At 44.5% G+C, this 26,255-nt stretch overlaps 1 protein-coding gene across 2 annotated transcripts in view; it reads right to left on the bottom strand.

Annotated features, from left to right (window-relative positions):
- The window catches only part of CRMP1 (collapsin response mediator protein 1), a 109,530-nt gene that overhangs the window by 32,012 nt on the left and 51,263 nt on the right, over nt 1-26,255 (bottom strand). For both annotated transcript variants that reach the window (XM_077280128.1, XM_077280129.1), the window contains exons 3-9: nt 22,130-22,314; nt 17,684-17,848; nt 13,747-13,808; nt 13,385-13,465; nt 9,762-9,830; nt 6,668-6,788; nt 5,301-5,457 (exon numbers count right to left, since the gene is read on the bottom strand). In XM_077280128.1, the coding sequence (XP_077136243.1) occupies nt 5,301-5,457; nt 6,668-6,788; nt 9,762-9,830; nt 13,385-13,465; nt 13,747-13,808; nt 17,684-17,848; nt 22,130-22,314 (840 nt within the window). The remainder of the gene's footprint in view (nt 1-5,300; nt 5,458-6,667; nt 6,789-9,761; nt 9,831-13,384; nt 13,466-13,746; nt 13,809-17,683; nt 17,849-22,129; nt 22,315-26,255) is intronic.

Genomic DNA, 26,255 nt, shown 5'->3' with positions numbered 1-26,255 from the left:
ACGAGGAGCCCAATCTTGAAATTCAGGCAGAAAAAGCTTTGCTGGCTATCTCTCAGGGCCAGGATGAAGCTGAAGTGTATTGCCAAAAATTTCGGAAATGGTCCGTGCTTACTCAGTGGAATGAGTGTGCTCTGGCCGCAAATTTCAGAAATGGCCTTTCTGAAGCCATTAAGAATGTGATGGTGGGTTTCTCCATTCCTACAAGTCTGAATGATTCCATGGCGCTGGCTATTCAAATTGACCGGCGTTTGCGGGAGCGCAAAGCCGCTAATCCTCTGGTGGTGTTGTCTGAACAAACACCTGATTTAATGCAATGTGGTAGAATTCAGACTAGAAATGAACGGAAAAATCATAGACGTCAGAATGGGTTGTGTTTTTACTGTGGTGATCCTACACATGTTATATCAGCATGCTCTAAACGCTTAACAAAGGTGGTTAGTCCTGTCGCCATTGGTAATTTGCAACCTAAATTTATTTTGTCTGTGACTTTAATTTGCTCATTGTCTTCCTACCCTGTTATGGCGTTTGTGGATTCAGGTGCTGCCCTGAGTCTTATGGATTTTTCATTTGCCAAACGCTGTGGTTTTGTTCTTGAGCCGTTGGTAAATCCTATCCCTCTTAGAGGTATTGATGCTACGCCATTGGCGGAAAATAAGCCGCAGTTTTGGACACAGGTAACCATGTGTATGACTCCTGAACATCGGGAGGTGATTCGTTTTCTGGTTCTGCATAAAATGCATGATTTGGTCGTTTTGGGTCTACCATGGTTACAGACCCATAATCCAGTTTTGGATTGGAAGGCAATGTCTGTGTCAAGTTGGGGCTGTCAGGGAATTCATGGCGATTCCCCGCCGGTGTCTATTGCTTCCTCTACTCCTTCGGAAGTTCCTGAGTATTTGTCTGATTATCAGGATGTATTCAGCGAGTCCAGGTCCAGTGCTCTTCCTCCTCATAGGGACTGTGACTGCGCTATAGATTTGATTCCAGGTAGTAAATTTCCTAAGGGAAGATTATTTAATCTGTCTGTACCTGAGCATACCGCAATGCGTTCGTATATCAAGGAGTCTCTGGAGAAGGGGCATATTCGTCCATCCTCTTCCCCTCTTGGTGCGGGATTCTTTTTTGTGGCCAAGAAGGACGGATCTTTGAGACCTTGTATAGACTATCGGCTTCTGAATAAAATCACTGTTAAATTTCAGTATCCTTTGCCTCTGTTGTCGGACTTGTTTGCCCGGATTAAGGGTGCCAAGTTGTTCACCAAGATAGATCTTCGTGGTGCGTACAACCTTGTGCGCATTAAGCAGGGAGATGAATGGAAAACTGCATTTAATACGCCCGAAGGTCATTTTGAGTACTTGGTGATGCCTTTTGGGCTCTCTAATGCTCCTTCAGTGTTTCAGTCCTTTATGCATGATATCTTCCGAAAGTATCTGGATAAATTTATGATTGTTTATCTGGATGATATTCTGGTTTTTTCTGATGATTGGGACTCCCATGTAAAGCAGGTCAGGATGGTGTTTCAGGTTTTGCGTGAGAATGCTTTGTTTGTCAAGGGCTCAAAGTGTCTCTTTGGAGTGCAGAAGGTTCCCTTTTTGGGTTTTATTTTCTCCCCTTCTGCGGTGGAGATGGACCCAGTCAAGGTCCGAGCTATTCATGATTGGACTCAACCCACGTCAGTTAAGAGTCTTCAGAAGTTCTTGGGTTTTGCTAACTTCTACCGTCGTTTTATCGCTAACTTTTCTAGCGTTGTTAAACCTTTGACGGATATGACCAAGAAAGGTTCTGATGTTGCTAACTGGACTCCTGCAGCCGTGGAAGCTTTCCAAGAGCTGAAGCGCCGGTTTACTTCGGCGCCTGTTTTGTGTCAGCCTGATGTCTCACTTCCCTTTCAGGTTGAAGTGGATGCTTCTGAGATCGGTGCAGGGGCCGTTTTGTCGCAGAGAGACCCTGGTTGCTCTATAATGAGACCATGTGCTTTTTTCCTAGGAAGTTTTCGCCTGCTGAGCGGAACTATGATGTTGGCAATCGGGAGTTGTTGGCCATGAAGTGGGCATTTGAGGAGTGGCGTCATTGGCTCGAGGGTGCTAAGCATCGTGTGGTGGTCTTGACTGATCACAAAAATCTGATGTATCTCGAGTCTGCTAAACGCCGGAATCCTAGACAGGCCCGTTGGTCATTGTTTTTCTCCCGTTTTGACTTTGTGGTCTCGTACCTACCAGGTTCAAAGAATGTGAAGGCTGATGCTCTTTCTAGGAGCTTTGTGACTGACTCTCCTGGAGTCTCAGAGCCAGCTGGTATTCTTAAAGAGGGAGTTATCTTGTCGGCCATTTCTCCGGATTTGCGACGTGTGTTGCAGAGATTTCAGGCTGGTAGACCTGACTCTTGTCCACCTGACAGACTGTTTGTTCCTGATAAATGGACCAGCAGAGTCATTTCCGAGGTTCATTGCTCGGTGTTGGCAGGGCATCCGGGGATTTTTGGCACCAGAGATTTGGTGGCTAGGTCCTTTTGGTGGCCTTCCTTGTCACGGGATGTGCGGTCGTTTGTGCAGTCCTGTGGGACTTGTGCTCGAGCTAAGCCTTGCTGTTCTCGTGCCAGCGGGTTGCTCTTGCCCTTGCCTGTCCCGAAGAGGCCTTGGACACACATTTCCATGGATTTCATTTCAGATCTTCCGGTGTCTCAGGGCATGTCTGTCATCTGGGTGGTATGTGATCGTTTTTCCAAGATGGTCCATTTGGTGTCTTTGCCTAAGCTGCCTTCCTCTTCCGATCTGGTTCCTCTATTCTTTCAGAATGTGGTTCGTTTGCACGGCATTCCTGAGAATATCGTGTCTGACAGAGGATCCCAGTTTGTTTCCAGGTTCTGGCGATCCTTTTGTGCTAAGATGGGCATTGATTTGTCGTTTTCATCTGCCTTTCATCCTCAGACTAATGGTCAAACTGAGCGAACAAATCAGACTCTAGAGGCTTATTTGAGGTGTTTTGTTTCTGCAGATCAGGATGATTGGGTGACCTTCTTGCCATTGGCTGAGTTTGCCCTTAATAATCGGGCTAGTTCCGCTACTTTGGTTTCGCCATTTTTCTGCAACTCTGGTTTTCATCCTCGTTTTTCCTCGGGACATGTTGAGCCCTCTGACTGTCCTGGGGTAGATTCTGTGGTGGATAGGTTGCAGCAGATCTGGAATCATGTGGTGGACAACTTAAAATTGTCACAGGAGAAGGCTCAGTGTTTTGCCAACCGCCGCCGCGGTGTGGGTCCCCGACTTCGCGTTGGGGATTTGGTGTGGCTGTCTTCTCGGTTTGTTCCTATGAAGGTCTCCTCTCCTAAATTTAAGCCTCGCTTCATCGGTCCTTATAAGATTTTGGAAATCCTTAATCCAGTGTCCTTTCGCTTGGATCTTCCGGTGTCGTTTGCCATTCACAACGTGTTCCATAGGTCTTTGTTGCGGCGGTACGTTGTGCCGGTGGTTCCTTCTGTTGAGCCTCCTGCTCCGGTGTTGGTTGAGGGCGAGTTGGAGTACGTGGTGGAGAAGATCTTGGATTCTCGTCTCTCCAGACGGAGGCTTCAGTATCTGGTCAAGTGGAAGGGCTATGGTCAGGAGGATAATTCCTGGGTGGTCGCCTCTGATGTTCATGCGGCCGATTTGGTTCGTGCCTTTCACGCTGCTCATCCTGATCGCCCTGGTGGTCTTGGTGAGGGTTCGGTGACCCCTCCTTAAGGGGGGGGGGGTACTGTTGTGAATTGAACTTTTTGGCTCCCTCTTGTGGTCACTAGCTACATGACACTTTGATTTTCTTTCCCCAGCTTGGTACCCACCTGGTTCGTTAGTCCAGGGGTGTTGCTATTTAAACTCCCTGGATTCTCAGTCTGGTGCCTGGCATCATTGTAATCAGTTCCTTTCTGTTTGCTCCTGTCTGCTGGTCCTGGTTCTTTGCAAAATAAGCTAAGTCCTGCTTCCTTATTTTTTGGTTATTTGCATTGCTCTTATTTTTGTCCAGCTTGTACTAAATGTGATTCCTGATATTGCTGGAAGCTCTAGGGGGCTGATATTCTCCCCCCGTGCCGTTAGACGGTTCGGGGGTTCTTGAATATTCAGCGTGGAAATTTTGATAGGGTTTTTGCTGACCGTATAAGTCATCTTCCTATATTCTGCTATTAGTCAGTGGGCCTCTCTTTGCTAAAACCTAGTTCATTCTTACGTTTGTCTTTTCTTCTTACCTCACCGTTATTATTTGTTGGGGGCTTGTGTCCAACTTTTGGGGTCTTTTCTCTGGAGGCAAGAAAGGTCTATTGTTTCCCTTTAGGGTTAGTTAGTTCTCCGGCTGGCGCAAGACGTCTAGAACCAACGTAGGTACGTTCCCCGGCTACTGCTATTTGTTGTGCTAGGATCAGTTATACGGTCAGCCTAGTTACCACTGCCCTATGAGCTGGTTTTTTGTGTGTGCAGACTTGGTAATAACCTCTGAGACCCTCTGCCATTGGGGTCATAACAGCGTGGGCTGTGCTATATACTATGTGGGCTGTGCTATATACTACGTGGCCTCTGCTATATGCTACGTGGCCTCTGCTATATACTATGTGGGCTCTGCTATATACTACGTGGGCTCTGCTATATACTATGTGGCCTCTGCTATATACTACGTGGGCTCTGCTATATACTACAAGGGCTCTGCTATATACTATGTGGCCTCTGCTATATACTACGTGGCCTCGGCTATATACTACGTGGGCTCTGCTATATACTACGTGGGCTCTGCTATATACTACGTGGGCTCTGCTATATACTACGTGGGCTCTGCTATATACTACCTGGCTGGGCAATATACTATGTGCCCTGTGTTATATACTGCGTGGGCTGTGCTATATACTATGTGGGCTGTGCTATATACTACGTGGCCTCTGCTATATACTACGTGGCCTCTGCTATATACTATGTGGGCTCTGCTATATACTACATGGGCTCTACTATATACTACGTGGGCTCTGCTATATACTACGTGGCCTCTGGTATATACTACGTGGCCTCTGCTATATACTACCTGGCTGGGCAATATACTATGAGCCCTGTGTTATATACTGCGTGGGCTGTGCTTTATACTTTGTGGGCTGTGCTATATACTACTATACATATTCTAGAATACCCGATGCGTTAGAATCGGGCCACCATCTAGTTTCATATAATAGACAATCATACAATACAATGCAGCAATGAGTCAGCCATAAAGGGCTTGTGGAAATGGCATTTTTGGCCCATTATTGGGAGGTGGGGTAGGGGTTAACTCCTTTCCTTCAATTCTTACCATGCTAGCATAGTGTTCAGGTAGTCTGCTGTGGTGGGATCCGGACTGAGTGGTGGGGCGGTGACAAAGGCTGCAGCTTTCGCCCAGTTTTTGCTCCAGTAATGGGTTCCATCGGTTCCTAAACTCGCCGTAATTGGCTCACCAAACACCAATGCGCCTTAATTTAAGTAAAAAATAAATAAATTAAGAACTCAATCACCAGCAATCCAATACACAGACATGTTCACTCTTACCTTACCGCTAATTTCTTAAAAGAATCAAGTTATCCCATATTCTATGAACTTACTGATCGTTGGAGTCCAACTACTGGGACCGCCACTGATCCCGAGACTAGGGCTTTGAAAACCAAGAAATTGGATCTGTAGCCCCTTCTTGATTGGTGCATGATTGCTCATATTCTACACTATTAATTGTCTATTGGACTGTTGGAGAAAGCGCTCATCTATTTCCGGTAGTACCATAGACAATGAATGGAGTGAAGTTGAGTTAAAACAGGGCTTTGCAGGGTCCAGTTTCTTGGGTTCTAACACCCTGATCTTTGGGATTGCTGGGGATCCCAGTTTCTGGACCATCGGTAACTTATTCCTACCCTCTCATGATAGGGAAATAACCTTTTAAAGAGACTCCGTCAGCAAGTTTTTGCTACCTCATCTGAGAGCAGCGTAATGTAGGCAAAAAGAATCTGAATCCAACGATGTATCACATAGATTACTGGGTGCAGCCTATCTGACACAATCAGAGTATTTAGATTTAGCATGAAGCAGAGTTGAGAAAGCTAACCCCGCCCACACCAGGCTTTGTGAGTATACTGTCTATAGACAGGGAGGTGCTCATCACAGGAGGGGGCGTGTCGGACTAGCATGCAGGTGCTGCTGTGTCCCAGCAATGATAAACCCCTGGCGCTAAAACAATCATTGCAACCAAACAAAACCTCGGATCTTGATAAAAGAGGTGTCACTGAAATCTGTGTTTTAACCTCTACCTCATGCTGTCTTCAGATTAAATAGCAAAAAAAGCTGAAAAATTCCCTTTAAGGACTCAAATTCTTTACAATCCTAATTCACTTGACAGGAAGCAATTCACATTACTACCGCTGGCTGGCTACACAGAGACACATATAGCAGAGATCTCTAGCAAAATCAGGTTTTCGTTTTTTTTAAAGCAAGTCGTCTCACGATGCCCATCTCAGAATATGTGAAGGAAAGGCAAGACTGAACAATTTGTAGTTAAGAATTATAAAGTTACATATATCACAATATATTACAAGTATCCATCTTTGTAAAAATAAAAAAGAAAGAGGATGTGACCAATTTAGTGACCGATGTGTAGACGTGGCTGCAGGACTAGTATGACTGGTTAGAGCTTACCTCTCTTCCTGGCCTGTGCAATGACATCAGCAGAGCTCTTGCTCATCACTTTGGTAATATAGACAGGGGCGTTGATTTGGCTTGCTATGGCAATGGCTCGGAATACTGCTTCAGCTTCAAGCTGGAAGAAAAAAAAAATCCTTAAAGGGATTTTATTATGAACAAATTTAATTTTATTCAACATTTTAAATCCATAGATCTTGGAATAATAATAATTTCCACAATTGGCTGTGTATAAATAAAATGTTCCTGTGCTGAGATAATCTTATAAATGTGCCCCTGCTGTGTACTGTGTAATGGCCGTGTCTGACCGTGCAGGAACATGGTCTGATCATACCACAGCTTCTGGGCAGGGGAGGAAAAGAGTATACAGACAGGACATTCTCACTGATCTAACTGTAAAGAACCTTTTCCTATTTAGCTGTCGGAATTGTCTTTCTTCCACTCGTAATGAGGGCTCCCTGGTCCTTAATATGGTCTTTGGAAGGAATAAGTCATGTGCCAGTCCTTTGTTCTGGCCACACATATATTTATACAGAGGGGAAGAAAGAATTAACAAGGCAGACAACTCAGACATTGAGCACCAACTGAAAGAGGTATTTTCAAGGCATACTGTCAGGATCCAGGCCGGGTTTTGAGTCCTGTTCTCCCCTTCTTGGCCTGGGGTTAACTTTGCTCTGCCTCATTTTGGGTTCAGGTTTGCTATTTATCTGAATCCTGCAGGCGGTGTCATATATTATATTATAGTTTCGGCCTACGGCGTGAGTAGCTGACCCTGCTTAAACCTTGATTTGTCCTGCTGCCTTTGCTGACTGTGCCTGCGTCTGTTTACTCCCCTCTTCCCGTCTCGACACTGTTTCCCCTTCCCGAGGTACTTGACTCAGCTTAGACCCTGACCTGCTTTTGTCTCTTGTCTTCGGTATTTCCGCTCCTGACCGGAATTGACCTTTTTGGCTTGTCTCTGACTCTGTGTTTGTTTACTCCTTTGGTACTGCACTACTGACAAATATTGACCCGCCTTGTTTGACTATCCTGCTGCCACCTGGTGGTAGCCTCACTGCTGCGCTGCAGGTCTGCTCTGGCAGTGTGCAGTCCCCCCGCCACTCTATTGCCATCTAGTGGAGCTTGCATCTCCCTGCATAGCAGCAGCGTGACACATACACAAAAATCTCTACATTATTCTTTAACCAGTTCCTAACTGCCTATATAATTTAAACATTCAGGCAGTTCTCACTTTACTCTACAGTGACATTTCAAAATGACAATGCAGAGCAAAGCTGCTAAAGTTGAACAAAATCATGAAGGTGTGGGAAGCTGTCTGTCAGACACAGCCTGACTCCCCGGAAAGAAAAGCAGAGATGGTTATTGCCAACCTTACTGTCCTGATCGCTGTATTCACAGCGTTGAACAAGCACTGTATATACAGTGCACATTATAGTAAGCACTAACAGCTCTTCCTCCCCTGGATCAGTGATCAGATTGCCGGCTGTAGGGACGGAGTAGCAGCTGTTGAGTCCTAAGAAACCCAGTCAGCTCTGCTAAGCAGAAAGGAGGCTGAATTTCCCTGTGAATGGGGATAATATACCAGCCCCATTTACATGGGAAACCAGTAATAAAAATGTATTTATATGTTAAAAATGCTCCACAGAAGTGCATCACAATTAACAGCAAATATTAAGAGTATTTGTTGCTCAATTATTATTATTTTTTTTTTTTAGCTCTGATAGATTAATCATGTCTCATGATTTTAATTGCAGGGCAGGCACCTATACAGCTGTATGACTACTATGCGAACTCAGAATTGATAAGTTTTTTTTTATCTTTAAAGTGTTTTGAATTATTCAAAAATAAAATAAAAATGCACGATATTGCGTTCTATTTACCAATAATTTTTCTTCAGAAGCTGCGATGGAAAGCTTTTTATTACTGAAATGGCAAAAAACAGGATGTCCAGAGGGAACGCGATGAAAATTTTATCATCCACATCGTAACTTTACATTATATACAGTCGCTTGATCTTTCAAGGACGTTCCCGAGAGCGGCGAACCTGAATAATTCACTGCTCAAAATGTAGCTGATTCACCGTAAAATGGAGAAGATCCAGCGAGCATCAGGCAGAAGTAATATTCCCTTTTTCTTTATGTAGCAGATCTACCCTCAGGGAAAGTCATCAAGTCTGGTCCAGGAGACCGGAGGGGCACTCGGGTAGACATGTGAAGGAACGACAGAAGGCATCTATATGTGTCTTAGGTGGATTTAGACTAACCAACAAATAGATATGTCAGTAACCACTGTTATATTCAGTCAAAGACATTATATACCATCATATTCTTGTGGAGAAGCCACTATGGCGGCATTCATTGACTTGTAGTCGAATCCTAATCTTTCTTTGCTCTCAAGAATAAGATTGGGGCATTTGACCCCGACGCGCGTTTCGCCAGGATACAGGCTTTTGCTAAAGTCTACAGGGCAGCAGCAGTGGTGGAGTCCACCCATGTAATGTCTGATGAGATTTGCCGAGTTAACCAAGTTATAGGTTAAAAAATCTTTTATGAACCTCGAAAATTGTTTCTTGTGGTCAGTGAGATATTGATTGAAAACTTACTTTGCAAAGGGGATGCACTCATTTATGCTAAGCAGTGTGTGTGTGTGTGTGTGTGTGTGTGTGTGTGTGTGTGTGTGTGTTTTAAACAACCATGAAAGAAAATAAAGAGTTATGCATGTTGAAAGTCAAAGAGGCGAAAACTAACGAAAAAAAAAAAGCTGGTCTATGAGGTCTTTTCAGGCCATTGTCATGTAACATGCTGTCTACCTTCAGTCGCCACTAGAGGGAGCTTAGGCGCTTACTGCAGACAGAATATACATTGAACTCAATAATAAGACAGTATATGGTAACCTCTTAGGCACCCTCTAGTGGTGACTGTCAGTAGCTAGAATGTTATTATTTTTTTTTTTAGATTTTTACCTAGTCAAGGAATTAAGAGCTACAGTATGAATCCAAAACAAGAGTGAAAATTTAGTTTGTTTTTTTTTATGTAAAAAGTTTAGCTGGTGTTAAATGACTGAATAGCAGAAATAAACACAATGCACGTACCTCCTCAGGTCGGCTCAGAGCATGTCCTTCCGGTCCAGTTATGCCCATTTCTAATATCCGCTTTTGTTCCTGTTTAATAAAAATGGAGAAAAAATAAATGAAAAATTATGTTGGAAGAATACAAGATTGCCTGAATTGTCCATTTAATGATCTGCCTTAATATCGCACATCACTTTGAGGAATGCAAATGTGTGTGAACAGGGGCCAAAGGTTCCTTATTCATGTGATTAATGGAGATCTTTTATTTATCAATATTGAGTTTTACAAACAATGGAGTCTGGAATAAGATCTTCTACCAGTATAATCCATCGCTTTTACTGCAATATACCACTACCTCTATAGAGGAATATGGCGGACGCAGCGCTCACAGTACAGCCAGGTGTAACACTTAGTGCCGTATTAGTAAATGTGCTAAATTATGTTTAAAGGGTTGGATATAATAAGAAAAAATGTCTTTCTTCCAGAAAGAGTGCCACCCCTGACCAATGGTTGTGTTTGGTACTGCAGCTCTCCAAAATTGTTCAAAATACCAATAGTGCAGGGTTTAACACTATAATTTACAAGTTGTTGAATGGAAAGAGACCCTAACTAAAGATTCTAAGATTAAAAAATAACGTTTATTAAACTATAACAATAATAATGAGATTGTGCTTGGTGAAAAATACAGAGTCCATATTAGATAGTGATGTCCCAACTTACTGTAATAGCCATTAGGGGTGAATATAATTCCTCCTCTCACAATGAAATTGCTGTATCAAATACAACTGTCTGATGGCTATTATATAGGTGTAAGTATTATCCAATACTTCCCCATATGGAGCCTATCAACAGTAACCGGACATTGAATTGTTAATGTCAATGTTTTAGCCTTGGGGGCCGCGGACCTATCTATGGCATATGTCACCAACATGGACTAGCTGATCTAAAAGGTAAATCAGCTGCCTCCCCGACATGTTTCGCCATTACTGGCTTCTTCAGGGAAATGAGGCTGCAGCCATCAGCGAGGAAAGACTAAAGAAGTATGTTTTAAATGTTGTGTTCCCCTTTCGGGAACCATTATTTTTATATCAGATTCATGGGGGGAGGATTACTGGGGTGGTGCTACTTGGATTGGCCTCTGCTTTTTATTTCCTGATTTTTATTTAATTTATTTATTCATTTGTGTTTCATTTTTTCTTCAACCTGATGGTATATTAGCCCCAGGTTACATGGGAAACTCTGCCTCCTGCCTGCACAGCAGAGCTGACTGGGCCTCCAAGGACACAGCAGAGCTGACTGGGCCTCCAAGGACACAGCAGAGCTGACTGGGTCTCCAAGGACACAGCATAGCTGACTGGGCCTCCAAGGACACAGCAGAGCTGACTGGGTCTCCAAGGACACACCAGAGCTGACTGGGCCTCCAAGGACACAGCAGAGCTGTCTGGGTCTCCAAGGACACAGCAGAGCAGACTGGGTTTCCAAGGACACAGCATAGCTGACTGGGTCTCCAAGGACACAGCAGAGCTGACTGGGTCTCCAAGGACACAGCATGGCTGACTGGGCCTCAAAGGACACAGCAGAGCTGACTGGGCCTCCAAGGACACAGCAGAGCTGACTGGGTCTCCAAGGACACAGCATAGCTGACTGGGCCTCCAAGGACACAGCATAGCTGACTGGGTCTCCAAGGCCACAGCAGAGGTGACTGGGTCTCCAAGGACACAGCAGAGGTGACTGTGCCTCCAAGGACACAGCAGAGGTGACTGGGCCTCCAAGGACACAGCAGAGCTGACTGGGTCTCCAAGGACACAGCAGAGCTGACTGGGCCTCCAAGGACACAGCAGAGCTGACTGGGTCTCCAAGGACACAGCAGAGCTGACTGGGTCTCCAAGGACACAGCAGAGCTGACTGGGCCTCCAAGGACACAGCAGAGCTGACTGGGCCTCCAAGGACACAGCAGAGCTGACTGGGTCTCCAAGGACACAGCAGAGCTGACTGGGTCTCCAAGGACACAGCAGAGCTGACTGGGCCTCCAAGGACACAGCAGAGCTGACTGGGCCTCCAAGGACACAGCAGAGCTGACTGGGCCTCCAAGGACACAGCAGAGCTGACTGGGCCTCCAAGGACACAGCAGAGCTGACTGGGTCTCCAAGGACACAGCATAGCTGACTGGGTCTCCAAGGACACAGCAGAGGTGACTGGGTCTCCAAGGACACAGCAGAGGTGACTGTGCCTCCAAGGACACAGCAGAGGTGACTGGGCCTCCAAGGACACAGCAGAGCTGCTTGGGACTCCAAGGACACAGCAGAGCTGACTGGGCCTCCAAGGACACAGCAGAGCTGACTGGGTCTCCAAGGACACAGCAGAGCTGACTGGGTTTCCAAGGACACAGCAGAGCTGACTGGGCCTCAAAGGACACAGCAGAGCTGTCTGGGTCTCCAAGGACACAGCAGAGCAGACTGGGTTTCCAAGGACACAGCAGAGCTGACTGGGTCTCCAAGGACACAGCAGAGCTGACTGGGCCTCCAAGGACACAGCAGAGCTGACTGGGTTTCCAAGGACACAGCAGAGCTGACTGGGTCTCCAAGGACACAGCAGAGCTGACTGGGTCTCCAAGGACACAGCAGAGCAGACTGGGTCTCCAAGGACACAGCAGAGCAGACTGGGTCTCCAAGGACACAGCAGAGCTGTCTGGGTATCCAATGACACAGCACAGCTGATTGGGTCTCCAAGGACACAGCAGAGCTGTCTGGGTCTCCAAGGACACAGCAGAGCTGCCTGGGTCTCCAAGGACACAGCAGAGCTGACTGGGCCTCCAAGGACACAGCAGAGCTGGCTGGGTCTCCAAGGACACAGCAGAGCTGACTGGGTCTCCAAGGCCACAGCAGAGCGGACTGGCTCTCCAAGGACACAGCAGAGCTGTCTGGGTCTCCAAGGTCACAGCAGCTCTTGCTCACTCCATACACACAGTGACCGCATGACTGCTGGGCCCAGAGGACGAAGCGCCGTCAGCGCTTCCTATACTGTATACCGAATGCTTGTTCAATGTTGTGCTTACAGAGATAGAAAAGGCCGAGGCGATAATAAACCATCTCTGCCTTCTCTATGGGATGTCCAGCTGTGCTTGACAGCCAGCTCCTCGCTCCTGCAGCTGCACAATGCCAAACAGCTGCTATACTATGCATCATTGCAGAGCAGAAAGCAGATTGCCCGAACATTTATAGTCTATGGCTGGTCCAGAAGTACTTAAAGTAATTTCTGTGTGTGAAAAACATACATTTTAAGTATTTTTTGTCATGTAAAAATGAACTATGAAAAAAAAAAAGTGTTGCAATTTACTTTTTTGCCACTAGATGTCAGCAAGCTACACGCCAGGTTATTAAGAAAGCTTCTTGATTTACGACCTGCAGTAAAACTGAAGTCAGATACTCAAATACCTAATTGACTTTAATGGAAAGTAATAACTACAGTAAAACATCCTAAAATAGCAAGGAAAAATTTAATTTTAGTGCGATGGTCCAGTAAACATAGTACGGTATATGATAGAACCAGATATCTATCAATGCGAATCTGATCTATGTAAATGGATGGTTTTCTGCGTGAAAACTAAAATAATATTTACCAGTTTACTAAAAACTCTTACTCACCTGAGCTATTAAATCTCCATTTTCGGCATGCACCATAATTACAGCACCGTGTCCCTTAAGGAAGGTAAAGATTTCATACAGCTGAAAATAAGGAAAAATATATATATATAAATTCAGGGTTTTGACTAATTAAAACACAAAAGAGACAACATAAAAAATGGTTTTGTGGGATTAGGAAACAAAGGTTGGAATGTTTTTCCAGAAACAGCTCCACTGTTATCCACAGGCTGCGCCTGGTACTGCAACTCAGGTCTATCCAATTGAATGGCAATACCAGACGCAGTCAATGGAGAAGAGCGGCGCTCTATGTAGAAAAATCGGAATTTGTGTTCTAATGTCAGAAAACTGAAGCACACAGGTACCTGGCTATCTGACATTTGGTATAGGTCTTTGTAGGCCATGTACACCTGGAATGAATTGACACCTGTAAAGAGGAAATAAAGAAACACTGTTAGGTCTCCTAAAAATGGCGGAACCAATATGACTATGTAAAGACAAACTGGTTACAAGAGGAATTTGCCATTGTAAGATTAGGTCCCCGGCATTGAAGTGTGGAACATTTGGGAATTCTGTTTTCTCACCTCTGGGGTGAGAGATTATCGTTTGGGCTCCGTTGTGGCCATTTTTGTGCATCATGCACAACTATTTCATCTGTACTATAAGGGGAACTTAACGGAAGAACCCAGACGGACCCTGTAATCGGCGGGGTCTCTCTGCTTCCGATTGTATCAGTTATGCATCAGATCTTTTTTTAAATGTATTTTTTGTCAGTTCCCAAAAAAACAAATAAAGGCAAGTGTAACTAAATCTCATTCTAACGCTGCGGAAAAATGTGCTGCCGAAATTGTCCTGTGCTGTAGACTTGCAGTCAGCAATATGTCTAAAATGTAAAGTGCGACGGAATATGTTGGCGCTATAGAAATTAAAAATATTATTATTGTCAGTTTCTCATAACTTGGCATTCTATTGCTTTGATTGAAGTGTCTGATGCAAGAGCTAGGCGGAAATTTCACACCGGCGTTGTACTGTGGCGGGGTGGCCCACGTGTACTGGAATCAGCCTTCGCTTTCCAGTGCCAGTCAATGCATGTGAGCGGTCTAACAGGCCTGAAATACTGAGGCGTCTAACAGGCCTAAAACCCTCAGAGGTCTAACAGGTCTGAAACCCTGAGAGGTCTAACAGACCTGAAACCCTGAGAGGTCTAACAGGCCTGAAATCCTGAGAGGTCTAAAAGGCCTGAAACCCTGAGAGGTCTAACAGGCCTGAAACCCTCAGAGGTCAACAGGCCTGAAACCCTCAGAGGTCTAACAGGCCTGAAACCATGAGAGGTCTAACAGGCCTGAAACCCTCAGAGGTCTAACAGGGCTGAAACCCTGAGAGGTCTAACAGTCCTGAAACCCTGAGAGGTCTAAAAGGCCTGAAACCCTGAGAGATCTAACAGGCCTGAAACCCTCAGAGGTCTAACAGGCCTGAAACCCTCAGAGGTCTAACAGGCCTGAAACCCTCAGAGGTCTAACAGGCCTGAAACCCTGAGAGATCTAACAGACCTAAAACCCTGAGGGGTCTAACAGACCTGAAACCCTGAGAGGTCTAAAAGGCCTGAAACCCTGAGAGGTCTAACAGGCCTGAAACCCTGAGGGGTCTAACAGGCCTGAAGCCCTGAGAGATCTAACAGGCCTTAAACCCTCAGAGATCTAACAGGCCTGAAACCCTAAGGGGTCTAACAGGCCTGAAACCCTGAAGAGTCTAGCAGGCCTGAAATCACCCAAGTTACCATTACGTTTTTTTTTCTTTATTGATAATTTTTTTCTTCTTATTATTATTATTATATAGGTTAATATTTATTAAATCTGATTTATATCATGCAAATCAAGTACAGCAGATATCAGTAGTATCCAAACTACACTGCGTCTTTATCCCCAGAGATTTTTTTTCATCCATAAAGGAAAACGACGACAAAAAAAAAATGTCTCAAAAGAATAAGCATCTAATTTCTATGCAAAAACGACTCGCTGTTCACATGTTCAGGCTTTTGAGCTTCTTTTAAATGCTTTAGACTTTCCAAAGACGTTAAGGCTAGGTTCCCATGATGAGTTTTTGATGTTGCCGAGGTAAAAGAGGTACTTGCATTTTTTCGAAAATACGGAGCAGAAAAAAAAACTCATCATGAGAACATACACTAAGTGTTTAAAAGAAGTAACAAGTAAAGATACTGAATGCTTTACAAGTCAATGGAAAGGCTACAAAAAATCTCAGAAAAAGACGCATGGATTAGGTTTTCCTTTGCGTGTTTGTGTAGTATTTCCACCACAAAAAAATGCGAGCGGTATTTCAAAAATACTTTTGGAAAACGCCAGTAAAAAAAAAAAAAGCATAAAAATACTAATAAAAAGAAAATGTGCTCAGAAAATGATTAAAAAAATGGACATTTTTTGTCAGACATAAAAAGCTACAGTGTGAACACACCCTTAAAGCTCCTTGGCAGCAGACACAAGAGAGGAAAAGAGTACACCGTCACCGTGTCCAGTAAACAGGGAGCAGCAGAGCTGGAAGAGACGCAGTATGGACATTTTGGTGCCAAAGAGGTTTTGCCATCAAGTCAAAAGAGAACAGTCCTTGCTGTTATTTTATTCCCACTGTTCCCCCAAGGTATTCAGTTTTTGATTTTTTAACCTGCCATACATATGCAGAGATATGAGCCTTTTTTATTTAGTGCTGCTTTTTATGGTCTTTAGTAAGGAGGCGTGGACCACAGATTAATTATGTAGGACAGCCTAAAGCTACACCCCAGAGGATCTGTGAGCCACAAAGGGTTGGACTGCAGCCCCGGGACACTGGATGATTCTCTTGTGGGCCCCCGAACAGGACGGTTTCAATTGATTGTGCGTCTGCACTGCAATAGTTAACATGGCCGCCAACCTATGAGAAGCCGACGGCTGACATCACTGCACACATTGAGGTCATTTTCATAAGCCGTCTGCCTGATGTCTGCCGCCAGCCTCTAATAGGTCAGCAACCATTTTAACACGACCGTGCCGGATCTGAAGAGAGAGAGCGGCGCTGGGAGATCAAGCAAGTAAGAAGAGTTTCTTTTTTTTCTTATTCTGTGGATGCGGCATGATGTGGGTCCAGGGACATGGGACCATGGACCTAAGATCAGAGGCATGGGGCCAGCACAAGGGTCATAGGGGTCAGCACAAGGGACATAAGGGCCAGCACCAAGGACATAGGGGCCCAAGATGGGGAACATTATTAATTAAATGGGCCAGGTTGAGGGACGCCAAAATGAGGAACTTACATTATTAGTTTATAGTGGCAAGTAGACGGACATAATTACTGTAAGGGCCAAATAGGGAACATTGCTGCTGTAATATAATTTACCATTCTTTTTAGAATGTTGTTTTCCATGGGGAGCACAAACTGTTACTGTGTAGGTCAGCACTATGTCGCCTTTTTTCATCAACTATTGATATTTTCTGCAGAGATGAGTCCTGGTTGCAATAAGTCATGGCAGTCTGTGCCAGATGAAGAAGAAAAGCGAAGCTAAAGGACTTCAAATAGTGACATCACTGGTAAGTCAGTGTGTTACCTTGTACACTGACACTATACACTATATACAGAGCTCCTGTGTATAATGTCACCAGTGATCACAGTATTACCTGTACACTATATACAGAGCTCCCATGTATAATGTCACTGGATTTGTATATTTTCAGCCACATTTCAACTAGACTGTCCAGCTACATTCAATACACCTGTATTGAGCGAGGCCGTGCTCATCTACTCGGCATGTGACCACATATTTGCAAATCAACTACCTGAAGTAACGTGTCTGGTTATCCTTTGCGCCAGCGAATCCTCACATCGCGTAGTGTGTGTGTTTTGAAGTTTCACAAGTCTGCAGTCACATAGATTGACTGCAGACTTGTAGCCGAAGGCCGGACAACCCATTAAAGGATACTTACTGCCGCCCCTCAAAACGACCAAGGGCTGCATTTGACAATCAGAACAAAAGGATCGAGCATGTGAAAATCCAACATGCCCAATCATTCCTTCACCTGATATCTGCCAAAGAGATACTGTAGTCTGAACACCGCTATACGTATTAGCAAATCGTCTGATTCCTTTACGACATGCGTTTATATCTATATTGGTGGTTCTGTCGTGGATTCTATCTGGTTTAAAAGGAAGATTAGTGTTGTATGCAAGTGAATGGATCATAGGGCACAGGTAGCACCTATTGTAGAATGTAACCACTATGTAGATGTGAACAGAAAGTAGTGACAGGTCCTTGTATACCTTTGTCTTGCATCAGAATGTCCAGCTCTTCTCGGATCCCATCATACCAGCTGGTGATGTCCACGTGGAGGGAGTAATCACAGCAGGATTTGGTATCCGCTACCTCGTGCCATTTTTCAAATGAAGCTAAAATATTTGATCCCGGGTCTGGAACCACATGGTCAACTAAAAGGAAAGAGGCACAAGTGTGACACATTGATACAATATATCGTCTATGATAGCTCACTGTCTGATTTCCCTGCCTGGCTCCTGACAGTGAGAGATCAATCAAGGCCGGGGTTTGGTAGGGAATCAACCTCAGGAAGAAAAGGTTTCAGAAGTGCTCCATCACTCCCAGAGCACTTAATTAACATATGAATAAAAATTACTCAGGAATGCAGCAACAGATACATGACATAAAGGTGTTGATGAATTTACATTTCAATGACCTGTATGATAATATATTGACAGAATAGATTTTACAAACAGATTCCCTTTAATATATGTACAGTACAGACCAAAAGTTTGGACACACATTCTCAATTAAAGATTTTTCTGTATTTTCATGACAATGAAAATTGTACATTCACACTGAAGTCATCAAAACTATGAATTAACACATGTGGAATTATATACTTAACAAAAAAGTGTGAAACAATTGAAATTATGTCTTATATTCTAGGTTCTTCAAAGTAGCCAACTTTTGCTTTGATGACTGCTTTGCACACTCTTGGCATTCTCTTGATGAGCTTCAAGAGGTAGCCACCGGGAATGGTTTTCACTTCACAGGTGTGCCCTGTCAGGTTTAATAAGTGGGATTTCTTGCCTTATAAATGGGGTTGGGACCATCAGTTGTGTTGTGCAGAAGTCTGGTGGATACACAGCTAATAGTCCTACTGAATAGACTGTTAGAATTTGTATTATGGCAAGAAAAAAGCAGCTAAGTAAAGAAAAACGAGTGGCCATCATTACTTTAAGAAAGGAAGGTCAGTCAGTCCGAAAAATTGGGAAAACTACGCTACAAAGAAACTGGCTCACATGAGGACTGCCCCAGGAAAGGAAGACCAAGAGTCACCTCTGCTTCTGAGGATAAGTTTATCCGAGTCACCAGCCTCAGAAATCGCAGGTTAACAGCAGCTCAGATTAGAGACCAGGTCAATGCCACACAGAGTTCTAGCAGCAGACACATCTCTACAACAACTGTTAAGAGGAGACTTTGTGCAGCAGGCCTTCATGGTAAAATAGCTGCTAGGAAACCACTGCTAAGGACAGGCAACAAGCAGAAGAGACTTGTTTGGGCTAAAGAACACAAGGAATGGACATTAGACCAGTGGAAATCTGTGCTTTGGTCTGATGAGTCCAAATTTGAGATCTTTGGTTCCAACCACCGTGTCTTTGTGCGATGCAGAAAAGGTGAACGGATGGACTCTACATGCCTGGTTCCCACCGTGAAGCATGGAGGAGGTGTGATGGTGTGGGGGTGCTTTGCTGGTGACACTGTTAGGGATTTATTCAAAATTGAAGGCATACTGAACCAGCATGGCTACCACAGCATCTTGCAGCGGCATGCTATTCCATCCGGTTTGCGTTTAGTTGGACCATCATTTATTTTTCAACAGGACAATGACCCCAAACTCACCTCCAGGCTGTGTAAGGGCTATTTGACCAAGAAGGAAAGTAATGGGGTGCTACGTCAGATGACCTGGCCTCCACAGTCACCAGACCTGAACCCAATCGAGATGGTTTGGGGTGAGCCGGACCGCAGAGTGAAGGCAAAAGGGCCAACAAGTGCTAAGCATCTCTGGGAACTCCTTCACGATTGTTGGAAAACCATTCCCGGTGACTACCTCTTGAAGCTCATCAAGAGAATGCCAAGAGTGTGCAAAGCAGTCATCAAAACAAAAGGTGGCTACTTTGAAGAACCTAGAATATAAGACATAATTTCAGTTGTTTCACACTTTTTTGTTAAGTATATAATTCCACATGTGGTAATTCATAGTTTTGATGCCTTCAGTGTGAATGTACGATTTTCATAGTCATGAAAATACAGAAAAATCTTTAACCCTGCTATTCTCCTGGTTACCACTATACACTTGTTATCTTCCGGTCATTTTTGACCGGACCTAATAAAGTCTTGATTTTTAGCTAATTTAAGTGTTTTAATTGAATAATTTTTGCAGTATTCTATTGTATGTGAACCTGGTTGTTTATAAACAAATGAAAAATGGAAAGAAAAACATACTTTCTATTTTTTCTGTGTCAAAACATTTAACATGGCTTTATTGGAATATTTATGCATATTGCACATTTGCACATACAAAAATAATGATTCATCCAACTGTAAACTATAACTAATAACAATAAATGCATGTGTAAATCTGCATGGACCAAAAGGACCTAAATAAATTGATAAATAGTAGTAGATGTAATATATAGTCCAAAATGAGATTATAGCTCCTTTATTTTACTCATAAAATGGCTGGAGATCACTATAAAAGGCTATCGGTCATTTTTGACCGAAGAGTACAAGTGTATAAAAAATTGTGGAGCAAAAAGTAAACATAAAAAAAATATATCTAACAATACGCATAATAAGAACCCCTCAAATGAGGAAAAGTCAATCAACCACAAGTTTCAGAACCGCATCTTGAATATTTTAAAAAATATTAAAGTTCAAAATCGGTCGTTTTTGACCGAAGACAACAGCAGGGTTAAATGAGAAGGTGTGTCCAAACTTTTGGTCTGTACTGTATATTAAAAGATTCTAATATACTATGTGTCTCTGCTGACAGTCGTTTAGTAAGAACCTTCAGTGTATATTTCTAGTATTCAGATAATCAACTACCTGTCCAAGGGATCTAAAGCTTTACACACCTAATAGTTCAGTTAATAAGGCAATCTTTTTGTAAATACAGAATATCCCATATTATTCCAAAATGTCAGGACTTTGGATTATCAAACAAATATCCATTTCAAAGACATTACAAATATTCCCTTGTTAGGTGAATAAACCAAAGATTTGCCATCTTAGTACACCCATTAGGTTGGGGTTACACGGTGATCTGCGACAGGTCAAAGGCGGTAGTACACCAAAGTGACCTGCAAAGTGCCACAACAAGCAAGTGGCCAAACATTCAACCAGGTATGACATTTTCCAACTTGGGGTTCCTGGCAGGTGACCATACAACCTCACCGACTTGCATTATGCTCCAATGTAGCAGTGGTGACTGGCCAAGCCGGGAATGTCAGAGCGAGGAGACTTATAGACCATGCATGCATCCCTGGGAAATTAAATAGGCAAATTGTGTCTTCAAAGAGGAAGAAAATTAGAACTCTAGCATTCTCATCCTCTTCCTCTCTGAAGAGACCATAAGCATAATGGATCTATATACAAATCTATGAAAAACATGAATCAACAAGGCCTCATTCAGACGTCTGTTTTTTTCACATACGAGAAAGACAGTGCAATTTTTCTGATAACACTTTGATCAGAGTTTGGTCGGTGTGTCATCAGTTTTTCTTGTACGTGGACAAAAATAGAAAAGTTTCTCCACCTTCTCCTTTCTGATGATCCATGAGTATCTGGCCCATAGATTTGTAATGACGATTTTTATCGGACACGAATGTTGGACATGTCTCCGCAATTTTCCGCACACTGCTTGGCCTACGAAAAATCACGGTCATGTGAATGGCCCCAGAGACAGGTATGAGTGCTATCCGTGAAAGCCATGGATATTACTGATACAAGAAATGATGGATGTGTGAACGAGGCCTAATACGCAGAGCAGATCCAGGTTCGCGGATCACAGCGGGCCACCGGAGTCTTTGGTGATCTGTGAAACGCAGAGGTCAATCGGAAGGTTTCGGCTTTGCTTCCGTGTTTCGCGACACCTTCCAGGTATCTACTTATTGGCTTGGGAACGAAAATATTTCAGTGGAAAAAAAATGGATGCAACATAGATACAAGTAGGATGACAACTGGAGATGAAACAAAAAAATATAAAAATTCACTCCCAGAATATGGCAACAAATGATTCATTTTTGGTTAAAAAAAAATAATAATAAAATAAATATATATATATATATATATATTGTGCAAAAGTGTCAAAAAAATTTAAATTTGGTATTGCAGTAATTTCAGAGACGCCCATAATAAAGTAAACACGTGGCTTACATCACTTTGAAAATGCCGTAAAAATGAAATCCTGAAGACTGAAATGGTGGCTTTTCCATTTTCCCCTTAATAATAAGAAAAACTATAAAAAAAAATTTCAGTAAACACCAAACATGTGCCATTAGAAAATGCACGGTGCGAGCATCATGCACAAATACTATTATTCACCATAGATGCATACTGGACACTTTGGTTTCTCACAATTTTTAAGCTGTAACTTTCCACATTAAGATTATAAATTACATTAAAAAGAGATTTCCATTCAAAAAAATAATCCGCCCTAATCTACTTACTGATCATGGTGGTCCCTCCTGCCACTGCAGCCTTAGTTCCTTGGTAGAAATCATCGAGAGTCGTCATACCCAAGTAGGGTTTCTGTAGGTAGGTGTTAACGTCGATGCCACCAGGAATAACCATCCGTCCATTGGCTTCAATGGTCTTCACTCCACCAGGAACGATCAAGTTCTCTCCAATTTGTCTAGATGATAGAAATACAAGGCGTCTTACTGACCGCAAGCAGAGGTCGTAAAATGAAAACTATGGTAATTTATTCATAAATATATCAAAATGTTACAAAACTTTTCAACAAAAACAAAGGAGAGATAAGGAAACCTCTTTTGGATGAAGAGAACTTGGGCAGTGGTTGCTCCAGTCTACAAGACAACTTAGCTTTTCAGTCCTCCAGGAATCAGAAGCAATAATTAAAAAAAGATAATATCCGAAACTGACTCTGATGAACTTTCTGCTACTTTTTAGAAGTGATCAGATGTGATCAACTGTGATTGAATAGTTATCACCTGTGATTAGCCATGATCGGCCGTGATCAGAGATCAACCAGGTTCAGCGATCAGTTGCGATCGGCAGTGATCAGAGAACAGACTTGATCAGAAAATAGTTGTAATCAGCCGTAATCAGCCATAATCAGAGAACGACTTGTAGAAACAGAAAAACTGACCAGCACATCCAAGTGTGTACAGGTGACATCCAAGACTATAATTGCAAAAAAAAATATGGCTGCACTCAGAAATACTAAGAAATTTTGAAAATTGGAATTGCATTACTGCCACTGAAAAATACATAAACGCTACATTATGTACTGTAAGGCAGTGACCAGTGACATATGCGAGGGTCGCTATGTATCCCCCAGGATGTGCTTAGAAGCATATTAGATCCGCTGGAGTGCCCTGTGCTCACAGCAGGTTTGCCTGTGAGACACAGGGAAGAATAAGAGTGAGTGTGAACTGGATCAAGTTATTTGACCCAGAAATTATTCAGGAAAACCCGGTATGGGCTTTTATTTTTGAAACGGACTGCAGGAAGGCAGTGGGGCCGGTCCGTTTCCTCCAGCCCAGATCTTATAGTGGCCCATGGCCATAGAATCTGGAGGAAAGAAAAAAAAACCCTGCAAGAGAGCTGGGTGTGTCAATGTTGGTCTGGGAGTCAGACCTAGCAGGAGTCTTATGAGGAGCTCTGTCCGTGTGGTGCAACACGGGCCAGGCAAAGCCTAAAAAGCCTGACACCCCAGCGTACACAGTGGTGTAATACGTTCACGGCAACGGATTGTGGACTGTCGTTATTTTTTCCTGGCTGCATACTGAAAGACTTGTTGCTTATTTTCCCGGTTTGTGAGTATGCTGTGAAATAAACAAGACTTTATTTGAACTTTATATGGGTCACTGCCTATTCACTGCACAGCAAGGACATCGCTACATCACATTTGGTTGGAGAATGCGGAGCAGTGTGAATTAAGGCATACCCCAACACCATTTGCATGTCTGTCATCAAGCCTGCTACATTGCAACTCAGGCCTACAAACAAAATGGAGGAGATTCTGAGGCAGCTGGTCCTCACACAGCAACAACAGCAACAAACTAACAACCTGTTGCTGCAGCAAATTACAGCCCTGCGTGAGGCACCTCCAGCACCGACCCCGGAACGTCGCGATGCCCAAGACAAGGTCCGCTCCGCTCTGAGGAAATTGAGTCCGGAAGATGACGTGGAAGCCTTCCTCACCGTCTATGAGCGCACGGCAGAGCGGGAGAATCTGCCAGCAGCACAGTGGGCTGAAGTTGTGGCTCCGTTCCTGAGGAGTGATGCGCTAAAGGCCTACTTTGACCTCAGTCGGGAGGATGCCCAGGACTATGCCAAGCTAAAAGGTGAGATCCTTGCCCGACTGGGGGTTAATACTTATGTGAGAGCTCAACGGGTGTTTTCTTGCACTTTTGTGGAAGCCCAGCCTGCCCGGTCTCAGATTTTTTACTTACTGCAACTTGTGAAACGGTGGCTCCAACCTGAGACTTTAACCACAGGTCAGATAGTGGAGAGGGTGGTCGACCGACTGGTGAGGGCTCTGCCAGCAGCCATACAGCGTTGGGTGGGTCAAGGGGACCTGGGCACCCTAGACCAGGTTGTAGAGCGGTATAAGGCCACCCAGGACTTTATACGGGACACTGCTCCGCTTCGGCTGTCACGTAAGGCTACACCAGCTCAGGAGTCTGAGAAAAATCCACGACCCTCCACTGGGACAAAACCGGACCGAGTCCGTGCTGAGGGGTTGTCTCGGAAAGAGAGTGACCACAGACCTGTGTCCCCTAAACTGGCCTCAAGGTTACCCCGTGCCACAGTCGTTACGTGTTGGCGATGCCAAGAACCTGGACATGTGGTTGCTAATTGCCCCCTAACAACAGAACCCATGGACTGCGGGTATACCCGTCGGGTGTCTATGTATGCCCAGCCAGTCTGCATTGCCACTACAGACCCTGCCGGCACCGAACCTCAGCTGTGTAGAGTACTCGTGAACGGGTACCGGACGGATGCTCTCTTGGACTCAGGGAGCTTGGTGACCCTGGTCCCTGGTTGCTGGGGACAGTCCTAATGGACGGAAGGTGGGGGTAGTGTGCATACATGGGGACCTCCGAGAGTACCCGACTGCGGAGGTCACTTTCTCCACCCCATGTGGAGAGATAAAACATGTGGTGGGCATGGTAAAGACTCTTCCGTATGGGACTGTGATCGGTAGAGACTTGCCCCTGTTCTGGTCCCTCTGGGAGAACAGAGTTAACCCTCTCAGGGTAAAAAGCGTTCCAGGTGCAGAACCTGAAGATCCCGAGTCAGGGATACCTGCCGTAGGGGTCGCCACCATAGGGACAGTGTGTAATCCCGATAGGTTTCCCCTAGAGGTATTGGCAGGAGAGGTGGAGGAAAATCCACCAATTCCTGAGCTGGAGGTGTCTCCTGGTAAGTTCGGGACTGCCCAGCTCCAGGATCCCACTCTGACCCGGGCAAGGGAAAGAGTAATCGAGGTGAATGGGGTGGCCCAACAACCTGGTGCAGAAAAAGAGTTTCCCCGGATGATGATCAACCAGGAGTTACTGTACAGGGTTGATAAAATCCGGGATGAGGTGGTGGAACAACTGGTAGTGCCCCAACCCTATCGTCGGGCGGTGATCGACATGGCTCACACTCACATGTTGGGGGGGGCACTTGGGGGCCAAAAAGACGTTAGAGCGCATATTACAGAGGTTCTTTTGGCCTGGTGTCTACGCTGAGGTTACAAAGTACTGTGACACATGTCCTGAGTGTCAACTAACCTCACCCACCACGAACTACCGGAGCCCATTAGTGCCTCTGCCCATCATAGAGGTACCTTTTGAGCGGATAGCGATGGATCTGGTAGGACCAATAGTAAAATCTGCCCGGGGCCACCAGCACATATTAGTAGTCGTAGACTACGCCACCCGGTATCCAGAGGCGATACCGCTCCGGCACACTTCAGCTAAACTCATAGCCCGTGAACTGTTTGCCGTGTTTTGTCGCCTGGGGCTTCCCAAGGAGATCCTTACAGATCAGGGAACCCCTTTTATGTCTAAAGTGACTAAGGAGCTATGTAAATTGCTCCAAATTAAACAGTTACGTACGTCAGTGTACCATCCACAAACCGATGGGTTGGTCGAGAGGTTTAATAAGACCCTCAAGGCCATGCTCAAAAAGGTGGTCGCCAAGGATGGGAAAGATTGGGATATGTTATTGCCATATTTAATGTTCGCCATACGCGAGGTACCGCAGGCGTCCACGGGGTTCTCCCCATTTGAGCTATTGTATGGCAGACACCCAAGGGGACTGCTGGATGTAGCCAAAGAGACGTGGGAACAGGAGCCCACTCCACATAAAAGTGTAATCGAGTATGTGGCAAGTATGAAGGATCAGATTGCGGTCGTGCAACCCATAGTAAAGGAGCATCTGTTGGATGCCTAGGCCGCTCAGAGCCGTACATATAATAAAAGGGCCACGGTCAGGACCTTTAAAGAAGGAGACCGGGTGTTGGTACTAGTGCCCACCCCAGAGAGTAAACTCATGGCCAAGTGGCAAGGGCCTTATGAGATACGGGGGAAGGTGGGGGAAGTGAATTACAAAGTGTAC

The sequence above is a fragment of the Ranitomeya variabilis genome, chromosome 1, assembly GCF_051348905.1.
Source record: "Ranitomeya variabilis isolate aRanVar5 chromosome 1, aRanVar5.hap1, whole genome shotgun sequence".
NCBI lineage: Eukaryota > Metazoa > Chordata > Amphibia > Anura > Dendrobatidae > Ranitomeya > Ranitomeya variabilis.
This window is presented reverse-complemented; position numbering and strand designations above follow the sequence as displayed.